The sequence below is a fragment of the Phalacrocorax aristotelis genome, chromosome 26 (assembly GCF_949628215.1).
Source record: "Phalacrocorax aristotelis chromosome 26, bGulAri2.1, whole genome shotgun sequence".
Lineage (NCBI taxonomy): Eukaryota > Metazoa > Chordata > Aves > Suliformes > Phalacrocoracidae > Phalacrocorax > Phalacrocorax aristotelis.
The window spans coordinates 550,299-572,758 of NC_134301.1; the positions used below are offsets into that span (position 1 = coordinate 550,299).

The 22,460-nt window shown below is 57.2% G+C and overlaps 1 protein-coding gene across 2 annotated transcripts; it reads right to left on the minus strand.

The window, feature by feature from the left end:
* Positions 1-1,876: 1,876 nt before the first annotated feature.
* Positions 1,877-20,861, minus strand: LOC142048590 (electroneutral sodium bicarbonate exchanger 1-like). Of its 2 annotated transcripts, none has more exons than XM_075075637.1 (25): positions 20,547-20,861; positions 14,918-14,999; positions 14,356-14,490; positions 13,780-13,915; positions 13,404-13,564; positions 12,284-12,472; positions 12,087-12,175; positions 11,797-11,954; positions 11,335-11,422; positions 10,584-10,730; positions 10,309-10,400; positions 9,691-9,865; positions 9,407-9,540; positions 8,566-8,811; positions 8,356-8,461; positions 7,271-7,432; positions 6,935-7,048; positions 6,409-6,570; positions 5,558-5,809; positions 4,704-4,772; positions 3,993-4,166; positions 3,754-3,891; positions 3,199-3,296; positions 2,587-2,691; positions 1,877-2,348 (listed from the first exon to the last, which is right to left on the minus strand). In XM_075075637.1, exons 1-24 carry the CDS (start codon positions 20,589-20,591, stop codon positions 2,604-2,606), a joined length of 3,240 nt encoding a protein of 1,079 aa, XP_074931738.1. In that variant the 5' UTR covers positions 20,592-20,861; the 3' UTR covers positions 1,877-2,348; positions 2,587-2,603. The 2 variants fall into 2 exon arrangements, with proteins under 2 accessions (XP_074931738.1, XP_074931737.1); XM_075075636.1 differs by having other exon boundaries at positions 2,032-2,335.
* Between the last annotated feature and the right edge of the window lie 1,599 nt (positions 20,862-22,460).

A 22,460-nucleotide genomic window follows, 5' to 3' on the forward strand; every position in this document is an offset into this window, starting at 1 on the left:
TTAATCTCAAAATTTTCAAAGGGGGAGAAATGTAACCAGGGTGATGAAGTGAACCAACCGTGGATGCTGCTGTGTCACGCAACTGAACGTTAAGTCTGGGGACAAGCAGTGTATTCTTTAATCATTAATGCAATAGATAATGTGCTTCTGTCAGAACCCTGCTCCTTTCAGACTCAAAGCCTAAGTTTTAGATCCCCAAAGCCTCACTCCTAGAGCTTAGGGTCCAAACCTCTGTTTTAAGGGCTAAATTACAGCCTCACGTTTAGGCAGCGATGATTCAGGGTATAAATGGTTGGGAGTTACTAATACAGTCTAGTGCAGCTCAGCTAAGGCTGGGACCCGGAGCCAAAACCTGGCCAGGATAAGGAGGCAGCCGAAACAAGAACAGCCTGCACAAAGACTAAAGCTTGTTGCTTTAGGGAGTCAGAGAGGCCTCGAGATTCGAAGTACCTAAACAAAGTCACGATGACGTTTGGCCTTAAGAAAAGCAGCCGTACAGAGCCACAAAGGTGAGGAACTGCAGAGCAGAGACTCAACCAGAACAGAGCAGCCCTCACGGGCAGCACGGGCGTCATCTCAGAAGTGAGTTTGCGGGAACACAAGGGTTAAGTAGCGGACACAGGGAGGAAGAGTATGTCCTTCATCCGGAGCCCCCTGAGGAGCAGCCGGAGACACCAGCAGGCGTGGGCAAGTAACCTCTGCCTATCTGTAGCTGTTATCAGAAAGCTAATGAATGTGCCTAGGAAGCACGTACTTAACGGGCACAAAGAGACCTGGGGGGTGCCCGGTAGGAGGAGGATCCCCCGTGCAGCCGCCGCCCCCCGCAAATACAGAATGCTGCCTTTTAACTCTGCGCTGGTGTCACCAGGCTCAGTCCTGATTTCAGTGACAATGGGACGGGCTCTTTTCAGTGGTGCCCAACGACAGGCCAAGGCAGACGTCCAAGGCAACGGGCACAATTTGGAATATGCGAAGTTCCACCTGCATATGAGGACAAACCCCTTCCCTGTGCGGGTGCCAGAGCAGGGGCACAGGCTGCCCAGAGGGGCTGTGGAGTCCCTTCCCTGGAGACATTCACGCCCCGCCTGGACGCGGTCCTGTGCCCCTGCTCTGGCTGTGCCTGCTCAAGCAGGGGGTGGGACGGGGTGAGCTCCCGAGGGCCCTGCCAGCCCCCACCAGGCTGGGATTCTGTGATTCCAGAAGAAGTCCTCTGCTTTTGTCCCTGCTTGTGACGTGCTGTTTTCATCCTCACAGAAACATTTTATGTTTATATCAACTATATTTTCTATAACCTCATTCATATTGATTTTCTCTCCCCTTTGCAAGGAGCGACAACCTGCTGTTGGCATCTCGGGTTGGTTTGATGCACGAAAAGGCTCCCGCAGCGGATGGGAGAAGTGGTTGTGGCCCCGTCCCAGCTGGGCACGGGGCACCGCCTGCAGATGCCAAGAGCCTGGAGCCCGTGCTGAGCCCACAGCGAGGCGCAGGGCTGCAAGGGCACCTTTTCTTCACACTCCACACAGAGTCCCCGGGAGGTAAAAGGCAGGGAAGCAGAGGAACAAGGCAGGGGACAGCCCTGGGGCGCAGAGCCCCACGCCTCACCTGCCCGCTCCCACGACCACACGCTGCACTCAAGGCGCTCCATGTTCAATGCTCCCTTCCATTCAGGTGACAGCCAGGGAACAAGAAGGGGGCATTTCTGCACTTTGCACCTTCCCGGTCGACGGCAGAGCCAAAGCAAAGGCGAGAAGTCAAAAAAAGAACCAAAGGGGGCGGAACTGGAGCGCAGGCAGCAAATGCTCGTCCTTCGCCTGGGCCCAACTGCTCGGAGGGTCCTTCCGCTGCCCCGCCACGGAGGGTGTCCCTCTCGGCCCAGGGAGAGACGCCGGAGTGAACTCAAGGGAGGAGCCCGAGCCAGAGCACGAACCTTTTTGGGACGAAGAGGCAAGCGCAGAACACGTCACACCTCACAGAAGGTGTTTGTGTACATTCAGAGTTTATATTTGGAGAAAAGAGAAAGGCGAGGAGGAATTGGAGATTAAAAAAATAGCACTGAATGAGGGAGCGGTAGCAGCCCCTCGACCACTACAAAACCGCACCAACACACGCACGTACACACGGAGGCGTAACAACACCCAGCTCCCACGGACTGTGATGCGCCCCTCACTTTGCTGCTCTGGAGATACTGAACGCCTGAAGCACACCCAGGGTAACCGACAACATCTGCATGGCTTTAATGGGAATCCTCCGGCTGAAGGGAAGCGGTTTCTCCCCGGGCCTGCGTCGGCACATCCCTGAGTCACGTTCTCACTCCTCTCCTTCAGAGTCAACATTCCTAGTCATGAAAACTGGGGCGGGGGGGAAGAGAAGAAGAGGGAGAGCGTCGTCAGCGCCAGAGCGGCCGGCTGCTGCCGATTCAGCCCCGTGTGTGGCACCAGCCCGGCAGGGAGGAGCTGGTTTGCATGCCACGGCCCCTGCTGCCTGTGCCCAGGGCTCGCTCGGCAGTGCTGGCCAGAGCACGGCACAGCCGTAGGCACGCGCCGTCGCCGCAGAGGAGCACGGTCGCACTCACGGGCCAGCCTTTACCTCTTTCCTCCCCAGGGTCAGAGCGTTTCCCTGTTCATCGTCAGCGCCTTCCACACGGTCGTGTTGGACATCTCCTCTGAGATATTAATCTCCGAAGGATCAGCCCTGCAATAAATATTGCCCAGGGCAACGCGTGATTCTGGGAACTGACGGCACCAAGTGCGTTAGCATCGGCGAGAGGAACAGGGGGGCTCGGAGGAGCAAAGCTCAGCACAAGCACAGGGGCCTTTGCCGCGTGAGGAGGTTTGGGAGGCGAGCCCGAGAGCTGCAGAGCAACGGCTCCGTGCAACGGCTCTCGCTGCTGCGCAGCCCTGGAGCGGGCTCCTAAGCCACTGCTGCTACAGATCATGCCTGCAGCTCCTCAGCTGGAAGCACGAGGCTCTCCAGCTGCGTAAAGTCCCTGACGATGAGAGTGCCCGGGCTCAAACGTGAGCTGTGCAGCCACTCTGCTTGGAGGCAGAGCCCTGCCATCGCCTCCTGCAGCCCTGATTTTCCCCCCAAGCTGACTGCTGGTGCCTAAGGGATGCTCAGGAAAGAGGCAAGTGGAGAAGATTGGGCCAAACCCCTGCAAATCCATCCTGCCAGGGGCCCTGGGCCTCCACAGGGCTTTACCTGTCACTGGTTTGCTTTGGGATATCCAAGCCGCTGGTCCTCCCCAGTTCCAGCTGAACGGAATTTGCAGCAGCAGCTTCCATCATCTTCTGGGACTCCTGGCTTAGAAAGGGACAAATCAATTTCTCCGTCTGTGACCAAAGTGGAGAGAAACACACCAGGCGGTAAAAGCGCTGCATGTGCCCTCTCCTTGGGACCCATGGCAGCTTCAGCTCTTAGTGCAGCAGGGTATCGACCTCCGCTCCAAACCTTTTGCAAGGGTTAAAAACGCTATTAGCAACAAATCTTCCCACCGTGAGTATCATCATCATCATCATCATCATCTTCCTCACCTTTTTTCCTCAAAGACTACTTTTTAAAATTCTCCCTCACTCAAGTGTTAAGCTCACTGCTAATTCAGGGAAAGACACGCTGAAGCTGTGGGATCTGGGCTATTGGGATCTATTTCTATTGTGTTCTGCTCCTCCCCCAACATTTCAAGACCAGCTGGGACAGAAAGAGGCCATCTCACAGCCCAAGGGAGACGTCCGGCCCCGAGCCCCCAGCAAGCATTACCTCTTCTTCTTTGGCTTTGATTTTGGCATCGTCTAACTTCTTCTTCTTGCTTTCTGGCATCAGGTCATCCAGAAAGCTGAGCTCTCGCTTGGAGAAGCAGAAATCCATCACTTTCCGCACAAAAACAAGAGCCAACACCTTTGTGAGGAAGAGGGAAGATGCGGTGAGGCCAGAGGCGACGCTACATCTCCCTCCAACGCTGCAAACCTCCCGCTGCCGACACCGGCAGCGGCTCTTACCATCATGGGAAAGATGATGGCGGCACGGGACGCCTTGATGCCCCAGAGCAGGACGAGGCAGATCAGCTGGATGGCGGTGAAGAAATGCACCTTTCGCAAGGGCACGTGCCGCAGGTAGATGAAATCCGGCTGGTGTTTCGCCGGCATCCAGAACAGCTTCAAGCGATCGAAGAACTGCAAAAAGCCAAGGGGGAAAAGTTGCCACCGTGGGACTGCGGAAGGTTTCTGGCCCCGTGGAGACGCGGAGGCAGTTCTCAGGGTCTCGCTTGCAAGGAGAGATCGCGGAGCCCACTCGCTTCCTCCTGGGAGCAGCCCCCAGTTGCCCTTCGCTCCACCCAGCTTGCCCGCCAGAGCTGCCCACCACATTGCAAGGAGTCCACGGTCTTCTCTCGGCGGCATTTCTTGGCCCACCCAATCCCCCGGCAAGGATTTCCACCGGTGGCAGAAACTGCCTTCCCTTGGCACTGAATTCCCCCGCTTCCACCTCACCAAAGCCCGACCTGCCCTAAGCCGTGACACAGAGAGCCCTGACCGTGCCCGCTCCCACAGCCCTACACCCCTCCTGGGCCTCCCCCGAGCTGCTGCTCACACAAAACACTTTCAGCGCTTGCTCCCGGAGAGGTGTTTTCCCACGCCACTGCTTTCTGCCCGCTCCTACGGCCGGGAAATACCAGGGAGCAGACGTGCCGCGCGCTGTAACAGAGCCCGTACCTGAATTCCTCTGAGGGACGACACACCCATGTAGAGGAAGACGCCGTAAAGCACAGGCATTGGGATGAACTGAAAACAAGAATGGAATCCTCCGTTCTGTTCTCCATCACATTTTCACTCTTACCACTCTCTTCTACGGGCACTGCCTGAAGTTGCCCAAAGCTCTGCAGCTCCCACGGGCTTGGAGGTGGGTCGGATTTTAACCGGGAGAGATTTTGTGCGTGCGAGGGAGCCAACGCTCTGCTTCAGGCTGAACGTCTGAGTTCCCTTTTGTCACAATAAGCCTCTCTTCCAGAGAGGTGGGAGGAAAAGAGGTCACTTCACCCGTGCTACCGCGTACCGCGCTCTGTGACGGTAGAAAACCATTTCTACGTGTTCTTGTGGCAACGCGCAAAGGCGCTGGGCCTCCTTTTAGCCTAGAGATGGCATTATTTTGTGGGAGGAACACGCAAGGAAGCCCTCGGGGACCATTTCGGCGTGTTTGGCTACTTGGAATGGCTGTTCTGAGGCGCTTGCGGGAGCCAATCGCCACCGAGAAGGTGCTGCCTGTTTGAAAGGGAGCAGAGGTACTGCTCGGAACGCGCCTAATTGTAACCCACAAACACGGGTGGGCCTGAAAGACGCCTGAACATTAAAGCGGTCGTCGTGCTCGCTTGCCGAGAGCGCAGCACACTGGGGCCTGAAGGGCTGGAAAGCGTGACCGAGGCTGGTTCCCACCGCCGGTCAAGCCCCAAGGGCTGGGATTCACCTCCTCCTCTGCTCCACAACTACTCAGGCCTGGGAAGGGGGGACTCTTGTTTTTCAGAACCCCCCAAAAGCGCGTGGTTGTTGGGTGTTTTCCATTTTCCTCTTACCTTTAACACAGAAGTGAAGAAGACGGAGCAGCCCATGAGCACAAAGATCATCAAGCCAGTGACTCTCTGCTCTCGTATCCCCAAAAACTTGGGTTGCTCCCCGGGAGCTGAGCAGTCAGACTCTACTTTGAGGCTGTTCACATGGGTGATGGACAGGACGGTGGCAGCCACAAACCAGGGCAGCCCCATCACGGAGCACACCCCGAGCATCACGGCCACCACAAAAAGGTCCAGGTGGTACCCGCATCCTTTCTGCAGGGAGCAAAGCAAGAGGCAGAGTGTCCCACAGCAGAAGAGCAACGACAACGCCGCAAGTCACGCTCCCACCCTACTGAGCTGAAGTCAGCTTCTTGAAAATTTAAAGCAAGGATTGGAAACAAATCAGGATGTAGCCAGTCTCTGCGCAAGCCCCTCGCATGGAAATCTGACAGGGGCTCAGACAAAGCGGATTGCGAGAGTCTGCGTGATATCGACTTCTCACAAAAAAGACATAAAACGACTTTTTCTCTTCATTCACAGAGAAATTGCCACCACTTGCAAAGAAGATGCGACTCTGAGCTATCCCTGGCAGCTCTTCAGAACGATTCCTTCCCCCAGCTGCCGCTGGCATTTTCAAACAAAAGCCCTCCTCTCTCTTGCTCCCCGACTGATTTGCTGCTCCGAAAGATTGCCCACCTCCCCTCCCCTGCCCTTTGCTCCCCGTGTCGTCAGTAACCCAGGAGAGCATCCTGCCACACAGCCCGACCTCATCCCACACCAACGCCTTCCCAAAGCTTTTGGAATAGGAGCTTCTCCCCACTCCTGCAGCCCACAGTGGGCTGGGGACGGGCTCATCTCTTGCAGCCCCTTACCTTCAGCCTGTGCTCCTTCCTGTTGACAATAACAGCCGTGATCTGCTGGTCCATGAAGATCAGGATGGTGCAGAGCAGAGCTGGGATGAGCGCAGCCGGCACCGTCCACCATGGGTTGGGGCCGATGGGGCTGACGAACCACCCACGGTCATCTCTGGTCGGCTGCGACAAAGCACACGCATGTCACGATCCTCTCCCAGCCCAGCCGCCTCACTGCCTTTCAGTTTCCCCTCCAGCCCTGGGGCAGAGCAGCTCCCAGCCCTGGCTTCAAGTCACCCTCTCCCAGGGGGTTCAGCAGTGCCAGCGGCCTCTTTGCCAGCACCTACAGCTGCTTCTCCTGTGCATCTCCAGAGCGGCGGGGCCATCTTCTCGTTCCCACAAGGAAAGGATGCGCTCGGAGGTGGAAGAGGAGATGCTCACACCACCCGCATCTCCTCCAGACTCAGCCCCGTCCTGCCCTGCCCTGCCACCACCTTGTGGCATCCCCAGGGGCCGCAAACAGCTCCGCGCCAAAACACCCCCTTACCTTGAACACATGGGGCACATGGAGCTTCGGGGACGGGATCCCAGTCACCAAGTCAATGAGCACCATGATGACGATGGTGAGGAAAACGGCAAAGTCGCTCACTGTGGCCCGTACCTGGGGCAAGAAACCAGAGCTGAAAGGGGCAGGTCGGAAATGCTACAGTGGTTTTGCACTCATGGAGCTGTGTGAGGGACAGCCCAGCCGATGGAGGGCTTGGCCTTCAAGGGCAACGTTTCCCAGCTCGACCAAGCGGTGGCAAATACTGCTGAGTGCTCCAGGAGAGCCCTCTGGGGAAAAGAGCGTGGAGACTGATGCTGGCCACCAGCTTCTACCTACTCTGGTTGGGAAGTAATGGCTGGTTTTGAACTTCTTCAGCAAGCTCGACAGGACAAAGGTGGAGAAGAAGAGGATGCAGCACCAGAAGAGGACATTAGGTGTGTAGGGGCCATCGCGCCCACAGGCAGCTCCTTGAAACTCGCCGTGCAAATACCGACATTCCTGCAGAAACAGAGCGTCAGCGCACAAAGGCAGTGCCCGTGCGGCAAGGAAACCTCGGGGAACCGGGGGGTTGTGAGGCTCTTGGGCCAAGAGCCACGACCCTGTAACTGCTGCTGCCCACGGAGATTTCTAGGTAAGCAGCAGCAGCAGCAGCACCTGAACAAGCGACACATTCAACTGCACAGAGGAGAGCGGAGAGAGGAGCTGTGACGGGACACCACGCCACAGAGCCACGCCACATCCTCCGCTTGAATGGCAGGTAACCACGGCTGGAGGTGACGCCGGAGGGGAAGGACGTGCTGGCAGCTCTTGGGGACAGGGCAAGGGAACAGGGCAGGAGGGCTGAGACAGACGCGACAGGAAGGGAGAAGAGGCAAAGCGTCCCTTCCCAGGGCAGGGCTCCCAGGACACGGCCGAGAGGGGACGAAGACGCCCATACGAGCCCCCCACCCTGTGCCTGAGCTCTGGTTCCAGCAACAACAGCCCAAGAGACTGCTCAGACATGCAAATTCATGCCTGCGCCTACAGACACGCTGGGTGAGCAAGCCAGGCCTGCAGGTATTAGGAACCACTTCAGGAAGCCAATGACTCCCTTCCAGCATGAACTCAAGTCCTCCAACTGCTCCAAGAATCAAACCACCCACTTAACCTCGCTCCCGGGCGGAAACACTGTCCTGCAACAGGCTTGAGGAGGACAGTTATTCCCCACAGCGCTGGGGACCAGGTGGCCGGGACAAGGCAGACTCTCCTTCGCAGGACCAAGCAGGTTAAACCCCGCCATCAGACTGAAGCCGTGACTTTTCAGAGCAGCACCAGCACAGCTGGAAGCCCATCAGCACCGGAAGGCCTCTGACTCTTGCACCGTGCAAATGCCCCTGAGCCCGTGGCCGCGGCGCGAGGAAGCAGTGGCTCAGGCCACTTACAGTCACCGTGAGGTTTTCCCAGGCGATACCGGACACGTTGACCTTGTTGCTCTCCCAGAAGCGCAGGGTTTCGTTGCTGGGATGGGTCGGTGCCTCACACTTACAGCTGGGAGGAGAGAAGCCAAGGCAGGGGTAAGGGAAAGACGACGGAGGTGCAACCCTGAGCTCCTGCCAAGGGGCAGCGGTGTTTCAGGAGGACAAAAAACCCACTAGTAGAGGGTGAGGAGGTCGAGCTGGCTGTGCATGTGCACAGGGTAGGTCTCTCGCAGGTGACTCAGCTTCTCCAGAGCCTCGTAGATGAAGATGATGCAGATGAGGGAGGCGAAGGCTTCTTCGGTGAAGCGGGTGATGTAGCACACCAAAGAGCTGGCGTCGGTGGCCACCAGCACCATGCAGAAGGTGGCAGTCCACAGCCCGATGCACGCCCGCAGACAGAGGTAGGAGAGCTTGTACTCCCTGGGAAACCAACAGAAAAAGAAGGATGCAGAGGCCAGCAAGAGGCTCCGAGCCGTGCCTGCCTGCCTTCCTTCGGGGAAAATTGGCAGCGATTCAGGAGGGTGTCAAGGCTGGGGATGGTAAATGCACTTGCCCTGTTCTGCTACGGGCGGCCCCAGGGCTGTGGTGCAGGGCGGGGACCCGCAGGAGGCGGCCAATTCTTCCCTTATCACCATTTAGCAATTATCTTGGGTTAACGCCCTGGAAGCTAACGGAGGTCAGGGCCCTGTGGTGGAAGGTGGTGTTCTGCCACATCACCCCGACGCCCCAACACCAACCCCGGCTGGGTTTGCACCCAGTCATCTGCTGCCAGCGAGTTGGGGCTCAATAGAAGTGCAATTGCACTAACAGGGCAATAAGGATCCAAGTCATCCCAACCAAAGGATTGTCCTGGACAATCCCCATTTCACATGAAAAGGTCCTGCTTTTCAATACAATCATCAAAACACAGAAAACAACTTCAATCTAACAACTGCCACCGACAAAACCATCTTTGCTCCATGGCTGCCTTCTTGCGAAGGCTCTCGCAGCACCCAGCCGCGGCAGCCAGCCTTACTTGCAGAACTTGTAAAGGATCTTCTCAAACACAAGGACGGGTCCGGTGCTCCCGAGGATGGTGAGAGGCTGCCCAGCAAAGAGGGAATACACCACGCCGGTCATGGATGCGCCCAGCAGCGACTCCATGGCACTCTGGCCGGGGAAGAGAGGCAGCCGTGAATACGTAAATCATTAGCAGGGGAGGGGGGAAACACCCCCAAACCCAAAGCAAATTCCCCGCAGCAAGGACTTTTGCGAGAGTTTCATCCTCCCCCATGCCACCCAACAGAGAGAGGTGCTCACTATGTGGCCATTGGTCGCCTCCCCCAGCAGCCCCCCAAAGGTGATGACAGGGGACATGCAGGCACAGTAGAGGAAGAGGAAGGACGCCAGACACTGCAGCCTCAGACCATCCCGAAAGTCGCTCCAGAACCACGGGGCCTTTCGCTTCACGTCCAGGATCAAACCTCCAAAGAGCCTGGAGGAAGGGAAAAAAAGAGACTCGTTTCCTGGAAGAGCCCATGGAGTTGTCCCTGCTGCAAAAGGACGCTCGCAGGCACAGAAGAGCTCTCATGGCTAAGAAGCAGCAGTCTCCTTTACCCATTTTAGACCCAGCAAAAACTGACGCTCCCCAAACAATCCCTCCAACAACAAGAGAAAGGAAATAACCCGGGAGCCTATCCTCTCTTCTTGCAACAGGCCCTTGCTTTCCGAAGCAGCAGAGCTCTGCCTGGAGCTATTTACACATCTGCTTCCACCCCAAAGCAAGAAACCTTGTGTGCAGTGATGCTGTGGCTCAGCTCAGCTGCCCACATCTCCCACCTGGCCCCTTCACTAACCCCTAAATCCTGCTGGGCAGGAGCTGCATGCTCAGATTTCAGAGGCAAACAGGAAAAAACCCCAAACTATCACAGCTCCCACCTTCCCGTCCGCTCCAGTTCAGGACCACTGTGTTTCTCCGGCTTGCTGTGAGAAGCACTGTCATCGAGAGCTCCTGGCACCTTCCTTTTTTCCTGTTCAAATCCAAATAAGATAATGAAGAGACGTATTTGTCACCACGGGCTTGTTTTGCTTCTGGTCCAGGTGTGTGACTGGGTCAAACTGGGACCTTGTGACTTGGGGCCTCTGAGCACCATCCCCAGCCGTGCCGCTGTCCTGCCCGTCCCCCTCGCATCCCCCTCGGCCGCAGCACCCACCTGCGAAGGGACGTTTTTGGGGGGCTCGATTCGGATCGATGGATCCCACTCTCCGGGCGGCAAGACCGTGACCTGATCCAGAAACTCGTCGACGCCGGCAACGAGGTCAGCCCGGTTCTTGGCTTTGTAGGCAACGTCGTGGAAAACCTGCCGAGGGGAGACAACCTGCTGAGAGGAGAACCCATCTCGCACGCCCTAACCAGCGCAATAAGCCCTTGGCTAAATGCACAACAACTTCCCTAGAACCGCAGACCGGTGCGGGTTGGAAGGGACCTTTCGAGGCCGTCGAGTCCAACCCCCTGCCGTGAGCAGGGACGTCTCCAACTCCATCAGGTTTCCCCCACGTTTCCTGCTGGAAACGGCAGGAAATATTCCCCCAAGAGGAAAAACCCATCCATCGTGGTACTTGGACTCATCTCTTCCACAAGGCCCCCGGCCCCCAAGGCACACCATACCCTTTGGCTTAAAGGGGAGACGTTTGGCTGGCCCTGGCAATGCCACCGCTGGGGACAGCGTGCTGGGGAACCCGGGGAGAAGAACGAGCCACAGGATGCACCCAGTGGGATTTCAGCCTCCAGGGGGTGGTGGGGGGTGCAAATCCACAGGTTTGCTTTGGGGCGCCAGCAAAGGGTGGGCTCTCTGGAAAGCTGTGGGCAGCTGGGACAGCAAAGCCTCTTCCTCGCTGCCTCGGACACAGGGAAAAGGGAAGGAAGCCCAAAACAACCCAGAGGCATCTCTTATCTCCTCGCACCTCATCCGTCATGAGAGTAGCCATGGACCTGCCGATCTCATGGTACTGATGGGCTTTTCCTTCCGGTCCAAGCAAAACAAACAGGAACCTGGGCAAGAGGAACAAAGTGAGGGAGAAGAACGTGTCCTTGCTCAAAGGGCACCCCAGGGAATGCCCGGGAGCTGCCAGCCCAGAGCACGGCTCAAGACGGGACACAGAGGCTCACCGCCTCCGCCATGCATTTGAAATTCATCACAACCGATGGTGGCAAATTTCAGTTTTGGGCCAACTCTCATTAAAATTGGCCAAGGGCTTTCAAAGATCCAGCAGAGAAGGGAGAAATGAGGGTGAGGAGATGGGAGTGGGAGGAACGTGCTTGCTCCCACTGCCCGCATTCCCTTGGGACACCAAACTGATGCACGCAACTGGATGCTGTGTTGTCGGGGGTTTGGAAAAGAAAAGCTTTGTGCTCCTCACGCAGACCTTGTGGGGATGGGAACTTCTGTCATGCCCGAGAGGAGGACAGCCGGGGTCAGGCGGACGAATGCCACGATGGGCTGGCGAAGGAAATCCAGCTCTCCTACAAGCACGTTGGACGCTTCAGCACCGGTGGGAATCTTCTTCATGAAGTGCAGCTCCGCCTGGGCACGACAAGCCATGTTCAGGCCCTTCCCCCAAACCCAAAGCCCACAGCACTCTATAGCACACGCTGCGGCCCCGTTTGCAAGAGCAAATCTGCGCCTAAAGGCGTCAGAAAGCCACAAGCGTCTCACCTTGCTTAAATCCATCGCGCTGCTCTCGTGGCTCACCCCATTTTTAGCTTCCGCAGCGGTGGCAGAAGGGTGAGGGGTGAGTGTTTGGGCTGGCAGGAAAAGGAAAGACACTCAAAAAGACAGACAAGGAGCAAGTGCGACGCTTCTCCTTTTTCAGGACAAGTCTCACGGGGCCAAAGCCCGGCAGAAGCCCTCACCTGGCTTGTCGAGGAGGTGCGGGTCCAACTGCTTCTTGCTCACATCCGCAAACGAGCGGACGATGGGGAGAAGGTTGTTTCTTTTCTTCTCGTTCTGGTGGTGATGCTTCTTCAGAAGCACTTCTCGAACTTTTGCCCGCACGCCCTCGTCAAACTCGGCGGACTCTTCTTGCTGGCCCAGGATCATATCTGGGGACGGCAAAGGGAAATCAAGCCGGCAGAGAAGAAACCCCCGCCAAGTCCCGACCCCCGCAGCCCCTGGAGAAGGCTGCGCCACGCAGGATACCCTAAGGAGGGCTCAGCCTTGCTTAGCAAGACATTTTCATACAGTTCAGCCTTTGCAACGAAAGCAAGACTTTTCCTGCGCTAAAAGACGCCATCAAAGCGCTTATTCAGCCCTCTGCAAAGATAAGTATTTCCCGTTCTAACCAATGCCTCTTTCTGGCCAGACCTGGCCTTTCTGTCTGACTCTGCGCACCTAACCCAATTCTAGGCAATCTAGAGCACAGGCTCTCCCAGAGCTTCCTTGGCCGATCGACTGCAATTTGCCAAGCCCAGGGAGAAATGTGCTAAGAACGGCTCCGGCTCCTGCACCTCCTGAAAGGGCTGAATGGAGACCTCCCAGTCACAGATCAGTTCTCCAGAGCCGCTTTCTCAGTCAACTTCAGTTACCTTCCCCACAAACAGACACTGCTTGGGCATCTGCCAGATAAACCCTGCCTTTAAACCCCTTCAATCCCGGCATGTTAAGAAGGCAAAGGGGAAAAAAAAGAATGTGAGGAAACGGCTTGTAAGAAAGAGTTGATTTAAGGAGGTTCAGCTCCTACGCAGACGCCGTATTTCTAAGAGCAGCCTGTTACGCCCTCACACACACTCCTGTTTGGCTGCAGAATATTCTCTAATCGCTTCTGCAACCCCACAAATCGCTCTCAAAAGGATCCCGTATGGGAAGAAAAAGCTGGTGCGACTGTTGCACGCCCAGGCTACATCCAAACCCAACCCATGACTTAAAAACCCAGTGGGGCTTCTGGAAAAGGACCCGTCGTTGGGGCAGGGCTCGATTTGGGAGTGAACGTGGCCAAGCTCGGCCCTTCCCGGAGCGATGTGGCGCCCACGGTACCTGCAATCTCTTCGATGCTGTTGGCACAAATGTCCAGCAGCACCGTGCCCTTGGTGATGCAGCTCCTCAGCTCAAAGAGGCTGTGCAAGGACAGCGTGGCCACGTAGGGCTTGCTCCAGCGCTCGCCGCCGTCTTCCACGTCCTCCTCAAACTTCAGCCACCTGCGGACAGCGGGTGCCATCAGCCCCATTGCAAGAAAACAGCCCCGGCTCTGCAAGGCCTTTCCTAGAGCTACGGGGCAGCAAGAGGAGGCGACTCCTCCCATCGGCACCTGCAGCTGCCAAAGCTCCTTCCATCCCGCAGAGAGGAAAGCGGAGCCCAGGGGCGCCGCCAGCGTGGGGACCCCTCTCCCACCGCGCCCGCAGCAGGCATTTACCTTGCCGTTTCCTTCCACTCAGCATCTTCCCCCTCTTTCACGCAGATCTCATCCAGCTCGGTGAACAAGTCATGGGGTATGTGCTGCTCATCCTCCTCGGTCCCGAGGATGAACTGCACCCGCTGGGATGGGGTGTCTGGGGGCAGAAGACAAAGCCCCGTCCCGTTACCATGCCTCAATACGGCCCGTCACGCTCACATCCAAAGGGGCCATCGGCCTGGCACCAGCTCAGCCAGAAATACTGGGCTCGCCCCTCTCCCCTGCCTCTGCCTGGCCTTGCACGCAGCCACGGAGAAGCATCTGCTCCACCTCTGCACAACGACGGGCAGCTCTCCTGCCCCACGTTCCCACTTTTAAACCCGGGATCCCTCTAAGGAAGGCGAGCCTAAACCCATTAGGCATTTAACTGCCTTACAAACTTGAGAAAAGTTGGGGAAAAAGAGGGTCTTGCTAAATAACGCCACTTGCCCTCGGGAGAACAGCACATCACTCAAACCAGACCCAGGCACTGCTTGCAGAAGACCCCAGCACCCAAGTAGCCCCGAGGAGCTCAGGGAACGCTGCGGCGGCACTTACAGCGGTAGCCCGGCTCCGTCAGGGCAGAGTCCTTCTCCCGTTCCCGTTTCCGATGCTTCTGGCTGTGGGGTCGGTGATGCCGGTGGCTCTGCCTCCCCAGCGGCATCCGCACGCCCACATACAGGGTCCGGTGGCCTGCGAAAAAGCACCATTGGCAGCACTTTCGGCATCGCAGCAACGGTCGATGCGGCCGGTGCCTCTCGAAGCCATGCTTAAATCCCAGGAGAAGCACCGACTTCTCTGAATTTGATTGTCGCGGGACCTCCTTTTCCCAAGCCTATTTTCCTCAAACTCGGCAGAAACAGAGCAACAAGTGACGGCTCCGGCTCATCAAAGTGCCCTGAAAGTACAAACCCCTTCTCCACCTCCAGCCTCGGCTGGACAACACGCAGACTTGCTCATGAAGCAGCGACAGAAGGTCGCTCTGCTGTTTTAGTGAGAAGCCCGGCACGTCCTGCTGCACGTGACGCGACACCGAGCAAGGCACCTTGTAGGGATTTTGTGCAAGGGGAAAACGCGCTGGGCTGGCGGCCCCTCTAGCAGGGGCTCAGCAGAGCCTCACCTTCCAGCTCCTCCTTCTCATAGTGAATATTGACGACGTTGCTCGTTCTTCCCTGGTCAATGACCGCCTCTTCGTCATGCCTCTGCTCAGCAACGAGAAGGGGAAAGTTGGGGCTGGCTGTGGAGAGCTCCCGTACGGGCCCCCGGCCACCATCCACCCCTGCGCCTGGGCGACTCCACGGGCATCACGCCTCTGCCTGCCTCCTCCTCCTCCAGGCACGGCCCCCGCTTCAAGAAGGGCCGGGAGCTGCTCGAGCAAGGCCAGCGCAGAGGTGCCACCTCAATATGAGGACAAACCCCTTCCCTGTGCGGGTGCCAGAGCAGGGGCACAGGCTGCCCAGAGGGGCTGTGGAGTCCCTTCCCAGGAGACATTCACACCCCGACTGGACGCGGTCCTGTGCCCCTGCTCTGGGTGTGCCTGCTCAAGCAGGGTGTGGGACGGGATGACAAGGGCCCTGCCAACCCCCACCTGTCGGGGGTTGGAGGATTCTGTAAAAACACAGACTTGTCGCAGGTTTTTCTTATCATACGCAAATAAAACAGCCCATAACGTCACCTATATTGTATACAATGGGAGACTGGAACTATTTACAATAAGGGGAGAGGGCTGAGTGTTTCAGACCAAAAAATCCCAAATCCCCACTGCTTTGTTCTTGTGGGTGCTTTCTTAAAAAAAAAAAAAGAAAAAAGGGTGGGGATTTCCAAACTGGCAAAAAAATACCCCAAACTGCACTTTTGCTCACAGCAGTTTCATTCTCCCAGCGTGATACCTGCAGGACTCACTAGATGGCACTTGGCCACAAGACTTGGCTACCAACAACCTCCAAAGGGCCTCAAGAACCTGCAAGGGCAAAAAGCTTCATCTTCAGCTCAACGAGGCTGGGGCTGCCCTTGGGGCAAGCTTGCTTTCCACAGAAAACATCACTTTTCTCCTTGCAAGAACCAAGGACTGAGAGTTAATGCCCTCCTCAGCTGAAATACCAGTGCCGGCGCTGCATAAACAGCATTTGTGCCCTAAAAGCCAAAGGAGACCCCCAGGGGCAAACAGAACAAAGTCTTTTTACTTCTCTTTTCCCCTCGCTAGGGAAGGGGATTGCCAGGCTGCCTTCAAAGAAATAAAAACCCAGCCACATCTCACACACTCAAGTCACAGCTGTGGCTTTGAAAGGGCCTCCTGGAAACACTTCATATCTTTTTTCCCCTCTTTAGGCTGCACTTTGGCTTTTAATTGCTACGCGTTTCCTAAATACTAAGGAAGCAGCTCACTGTCCCTGGGTTTCCCCTTCCTTATGTGCATGGGCAGGAACTAATCCAAGAAAGCCAAAATCTGTTTGGCCATGCAAAGAAAACCTCTGCAATGCCTGAACCCCTTTTAGTTTTCATCAGTTCTCAAATTATTCCTTTATTAAAGGCACAAAGGGGAAGGTTTGGGGCTATCGAATTGCTGAGGTTCCTATTTGCAAGCCCATTGTCATCATCACAACCACCAAAAACTGTTCAAACAAACAAATGAAAAATATGCTGAGTTTCACACCCAGTTGCTCAATTTCTGAAACTGAACTTTGAAGAAGAGCAAAATACCAAGAAAACCGGGGGAACCAGCAGGGCTGTTGGACAAAATTTAAAAAGCAAGAGCCATACCATGCACTAGGAAACAGCCCCAAAACAACCAAAGCTGTCATTTTCAAGTAAAACTTCAAATGCCGCGCTGGCACACGCTGCCTTTTCTACTAATCATGAGGTTTTAACAATGAAGACTTCTTAAAAATATAGAGAATTAATAGCTTATTATGATTTAAGCTGCAAACACTGATGTGAAATCTGCTTTTTACCCCCCAAATCAGTGCTTCGACTCCAGAGCATCGCTTGCCGCCGCGCAGCAGCGACGCTCGGCAAAGCGCACACCTCCTGGTCGCTGGTTGATTTGATGAGCAAGAGGAACAAACGCTCCAGTCTGGAAACGAGTTTGCTGCTCCCTGAGTACTCATTTCAGAGCTGACTTGTTGCTGCCTCCCCGCCAGCACCCGGGACTCGCCCACGTTACCCAGCAGCCCAATTATCACGCACCTGTGGCTTTCCCATCCTCCCTCTGATGACAGCCTCTGCCACCCTCCGTCCCTTCTTAGCAATGCATCCTGCTCCCCTCCGGATTTGCCAAAAAAACCCAGCCTCAACCTCAGAAAAGGCACAGGACAAAAGGGCTTCTTAAAATCACTTTAAAGCGCAATCAAAATGAAATCGCCATTTAAATGAAGTTGCAATTGAAATAAAAGCGCAATGGAAATAAATCCGCAGGCTCGAGCGCGTTCTGCGGGTGTCGCAGTGGGATTTGGGAGTTGCAGCTTCCAAACGCCCCAAAGCCGGCGACACAGGGAAAGTCTCCTTCTCTCTCAGAAACCACTTTGCCTCCGTGCCCTGCACAGCGACGCTAAATCTGCCCCCCGCAGCCCTCCCCGGTGCAAAGCATCTCCCCCCGCCCGTCCTGCCGCGCTCCGGGGAAACGCCAAATGGGATTTTGGGGGGAGTTTCCCAACTGTTTGGGGGTGCTTGGCCCCTCGGCAGAGCCCCGGCCGGGCTACCTGTAACTCTTCCAGAAGGGTCATTTTGGAACCCCCAGTTGGGTCCATCCTCACGTCGGTCACCAGGTTGGGGGGAGAACTGAACCTCCCGATCAATCCGGACGCCAGAGTCCCTCAGGACACTGGGGCGAGCCCTTATCAAGAGGAGTTCAGTGGCACCCAGCGCGCACCAACTCCAGAGGAAGTGACCACTGATGGCATCAGCCTCTCGGGTAATGATGCAGGCCATTATTTCATCCCCAAGATTCTGCCCGCTTGCAACACTCGGGGCACGGGGAGACACCAGTTCTGCTTGGAGCAAAAGCTACCCCGAATAGAGAAATGGGGTGGCAACGCTGCATCCTGCTGGGCCAAGGGCCAAAAGGCATAAGCAGTGTTTGGGTGTATTTAAGAGCACATCCTGCCAAAATACAGGTGAAGTGCGAACCATTGGGAAAATACACGTTATGGGACAGCACCGATTTTCATCAAAATTTCCTCCAAAACACCAGGGCATTTCTGGGCGGTCTTGCTTTGGCATGGCCTCTGTCCCTTTGGTACTTCCATACGTCCTCGTTAGCCAGACCAAGTCCTAGCATGGTACAGAAACGTCCAGATAAACGACATTTTTTACTCTCCTCACTTCCTCCTGCTATCTCCAGCTCTACTTTATTTTCCAGGCTGAGCTAATCCATCATTTCCATGCTGCAAATTCATTTGCTCTAATGAACTTCCTCGCCGGCGCCGCTCGGCGCAAAGGTTAACTGCCTGGCTTGCCCTGAAAGGCGACACGGGGTGTAAAATAACACGGCGAGGGAAGGTGACACCGAGGTCTAATCAGTTAAAATCCCATCGTGATCCAAGCTCGGATCCCCGCTGCTTTTTTATTATTTAGTGTTAAAGCTTCTGGAGCAAACATAGGAGGACACGGGACAAGTGGGCACCCCCGGGTCCGCGGCAAGATGCTCTGAGCATCCCATCGCCCTTCCCCAGCCATCGCAGCAACAGAAATCATGGCACCTTTGCTTGGAGATGTCACCGAAGGAAATGGCCCCACTCAAAACTCACTCGGTCCCAGTTAGGCCACTCGGGGTGGTTATTTGAGGAAATTGCTGGAGGAGTTAAGGATTTAATAGAGCTACAGGGTTGTGGATGCATGGGCTTGGGCTGGGATGGAGCAGGAAGGATTGATGCCTCCAGAAAGCAAATTATCCCGTCCCAGAATGGGTACCAGCGCTTGCAGATGCTTCGCCTCCCCTCTCTGTCCACCTCTGCTGCCACCAGGCGCCTGGAACACATCAAGTCGTCGAAACTGGGCTGGGAAAGGGGATGCCAAGCTTTGCATCGCTCGCTTTTGAGTTATGGAGCAGCCAGAGATGTTCCACTTTGCTACTTTCTAAACGAAAAGCTCTGGCTGGCTGCTTCAAAGCTGGTTCTGTTGGGAGGCTGAAAGTAATTATTGCTTGTAAAAATGAAATCAGGAATGACTGGAGAAAAGGATGAAGGTCTGTTTTGACACGGCTGGAGTGAACCCCTTCGTGTCAGGAGCTCAGTGCATCCTCTCCCCGCATCCACCCCAAGAAAACTTACCCAAATCATTATTTTACTGCAATTTTTTTGTCCCAGCGAGAGAGAGGGATTGAGTGTCCTGCCTCAGTTTACCTGTCTCTATGTGCAACTCCTGGTTAAGAAAAATCTTTCCCTGGGGAAGCTTTGGTGTAACTGAGGACAAGGAAAAACACAAAGGTTCAGGTCCAGCTTTGAGTCCCCCTGGTGCTGGGGGAGGCCGAAAGCATCATGCGAGCAGGCAGACCTCACATCCCGGCCCCCTCGTCCCATCATACACGAGCAAGACCAGCTACCAGCAGTGGGAGGTAGGATTCATCTCATTCATCCCACCCAAAGTGTAATGAATAACACTGATGCCAGCCATATTATGGGATGAGGGTAACAGTGTCCATGGGGACAAACCAGGGGCTGCTCCGCCGGTAGAGCAGGAGACGCCCTCGTCACCCCCCTCCATCTCTATCCCGCCTGGATGAAGCCACCATCCCTGCGGCCCCCTCCACTGCTCCCGTGGGGGTCAGCACCGTCCCCCGGCAGGGACCCCTCCGGCTCCTGGGCCAGGACTTGAGCTGTGACAGGGACTGGACCCGGCGGCTCCCAACAGGAGGGGACGAGGCTCTGGAGCCCCAAAGTGGGGCTGCGAGGTGGGGATGCAGGGCAGGACCGAGCATCACCAGGACGTGACCGTCATCCCTCACTGGGGGAGATGGAAATTCCTTTCACTCTCTCCCTGAGCTGTAATTACAGGGCAGATTAATTACTCCCCCTCCTCTCATTTGCAGCTCCTCCAGCCGGGTCCCATGGGTGCAGCTGGGGGTCGGGCAGACCCTCCCCCGGACAAGGAGGTGCTGAAAGAGGGCGGACCACCCAGCTGCCTCCTGCCTGCACCCCAGCACCAGTCACATCCCTGCAAGCACCTGGTGGGAAAAATAGCTGAGCCCCCCCGGGTGGTGTGGTGCTCTGCAGGCAAAGTGGCCTTTGTCCCCAGTCCAGATCACCAGGGGGTCACATCTAGATACGAAAGAGGGGACAAGGGGGGCCCCGCAAGGAGCCCCCCAACAGGTATCTCGCAGGTGCCTTCCTCCCCTCCTTGCATCCCTCCTGCACCCACCTTGAGCATGCCTCACTGCCCCCCTTTGCGCCCCCACCCCTACACCTTGCAGATTCCTTGCTGATGCCTTGAACCCCCCCTTCGGAGGCCTGGCACCCCTTTGCACATCCCCGGCACCCCGTTTTACAGACACCTACCACCCCCCCTTAAAACCCCCCCACCTTGCAGATGCCCTTCACCCCCCTTTGCACGCCCCTTACAGACCCCCCAGGCACCCTCCCCCTTGCAGATGCCTTGCCTCCCCCGTGCACCCCCACCCAGCTCCCCCTGTGTCCCCCCGCCCCGCCATCGGAAATGCCGCAGTGAGCAGCCACGGAGCATCCTCCGGCCGCACCGGCGGCGCGGCCCGCCCGGGGGTACCGGGCATCCCCCTCCCCGGGGCCACTGCCCCCCACCTGGTAGCTGAGGATCCCATCGGGCTCGTTGCTGCCGGCGGGCATGGCTGGGCCGGGGGGGGGGGCGGGGTCCCCCCCGGGGCTGGGGCCAGGGGGGCCGCAGCCGGCTGCAGCCCCGGTGCCGCTCACACCGGCTCCACCATCTCCCGGCGCCGGGGCCAAACCCCGCCCAGGGCTGGGAGGCGGCGGCGGGCGGAGGGAGGAGGAGGCAGGGCCGAGGGGGTCGGGGGGGGCAGGGGGCAGCGCCCGGCCAGGCTACTGCGGCCCCGCTTCGGCAGCCCCCCCGGCCCCCGCCAGCATCCTCCCCCCCGGCCCCCTCCAGTATCATCCTCCCCCCCGGCCCCCTCCAGCATCCTCCTCCCCCCCGGCCCCCTCCAGTATCATCCTCCCCCCCGGCCCCCTCCAGCATCCTCCTCCCCCCCGGCCCCCTCCAGTATCATCCTCCCCCCCGGCCCCCTCCAGCATCCTCCCCCCGGCCCCCTCCAGTATCATCCTCCCCCCCGGCCCCCTCCAGTATCATCCTCCCCCCCGGCCCCCTCCAGCATCCTCCCCCCCGGCCCCCGCCAGCATCCTCCTCCCCGGCCCCCTCCAGTATCATCCTCCCCCCCGGCCCCCGCCAGCATCCTCCTCCCTGGCCCCCTCCAGTATCATCCTCCCCCCCGGCCCCCTCCAGCATCCTCCCCCCAGCCCCCTCCAGTATCATCCTGCCCCTGGCCCCCTCCAGCATCCTCCCCCCGGCCCCCTCCAGTATCATCCTCCCCCCCGGCCCCCTCCAGCATCCTCCCTCCCGGCCCCCTCCAGCATCCTCCCCCCTGGCCCCCTCCAGCATCATCCTTCCGGCCCCTGCCAGCATCCTGCCCCCGGCCCCCTCCAGCATCCTCCCCCTGGCCCCCTCCAGCATCCTCCCCCCAACCTCCTCTAGCACCCCCCCAGCATCAGCCCTGATCACCCTCCAGCATCAACCCCCAGCAGCACCCTGATCCACCTCTAACATCACTCCCAGCTCCCCTCCCCCAGCATCACCCCCTGATCTCCTCCAGCAGCATCCTCCCAGCATCACCCCTTGCTCCCTTCCAGCAGCACCCCGACTCCCACCAGCACCCCCCAGCATCACCCTGATCCTCTCCAGCAGCAACCCCCAGCACCACCCTGATCCCCCTGCAGCAGCACCCCCTGATCCCCCCCAGCACCCCTCCTGGCCTCCAGCATCCTCCCACCTCCCTGCCCCCCCCAGGCTGCAGCACCCCCACACTCCAGCTCAGGGCAAACCCAGCCCTCTGCTCTGCCAAAGACCCCATCGCCCCAGCAGGAAATGGTCAGAAATGGGGGGGCAGAACGGATGGTTCCCCCTCAGACAGGCATTTTACAGAAGTCCTGGCAAACACCTGAAACGCTGCTGTGCCCCGACTGGTTGAGGGCTCTGGAGCGGCTCAGACACCCCAATTTTGTGTCCTCTACAACCCCAAAACCCTTTAATATTTTCAGGAGAATCCAAGCTCAAAATCCCCCTTCAATCACTCACTCAGGGGACCAGCAGCAAGGCCCGCCCCACCGCTGCGATCGCCCCCAGTTGCCTGTTTATCCCCGAGAAAGGCCTTTGGCAAAAATCTTAAATGAAAAGTAAATTCCCTTCCCAAAACCACTGGCCCGAGATATCACTGTCAGCTAAAACTCTTCTAAAAACAGTTCTTGAAAATTATTGAATTGCATGAAAACGTACATCCTTTGCTCCAGTTTCAGCCTCCTTGAGCTCATGTCCAAACGCAATGGGATCAAGAAACATTTCCTTTCCATTAATGGGAGACGAAAACAGGGGGTCAGTTATTAATTAACAGCACTGCTAATGATTTCCCATCCTTGCTGGTGGCACAGATGGATTCCTGCTGCAGGTGGGGGGGGCATGATCCCCTTCGC

Coding starts and splice junctions, on each gene's coding strand:
- LOC142048590 (XM_075075637.1), bottom strand. CDS start 20,591: ATGCCCGCCGGCAGCAACGAGCCCGATGGGATCCTCAGCTACCAG. Junction 7,049..7,270: donor GCCATTACTTCCCAACCAGA/GTAGGTAGAAGC, acceptor TTCTTGCCCCAG/GTACGGGCCACAGTGAGCGA. Junction 4,773..5,557: donor TCTTCACTTCTGTGTTAAAG/GTAAGAGGAAAA, acceptor TCTTGTTTTCAG/TTCATCCCAATGCCTGTGCT.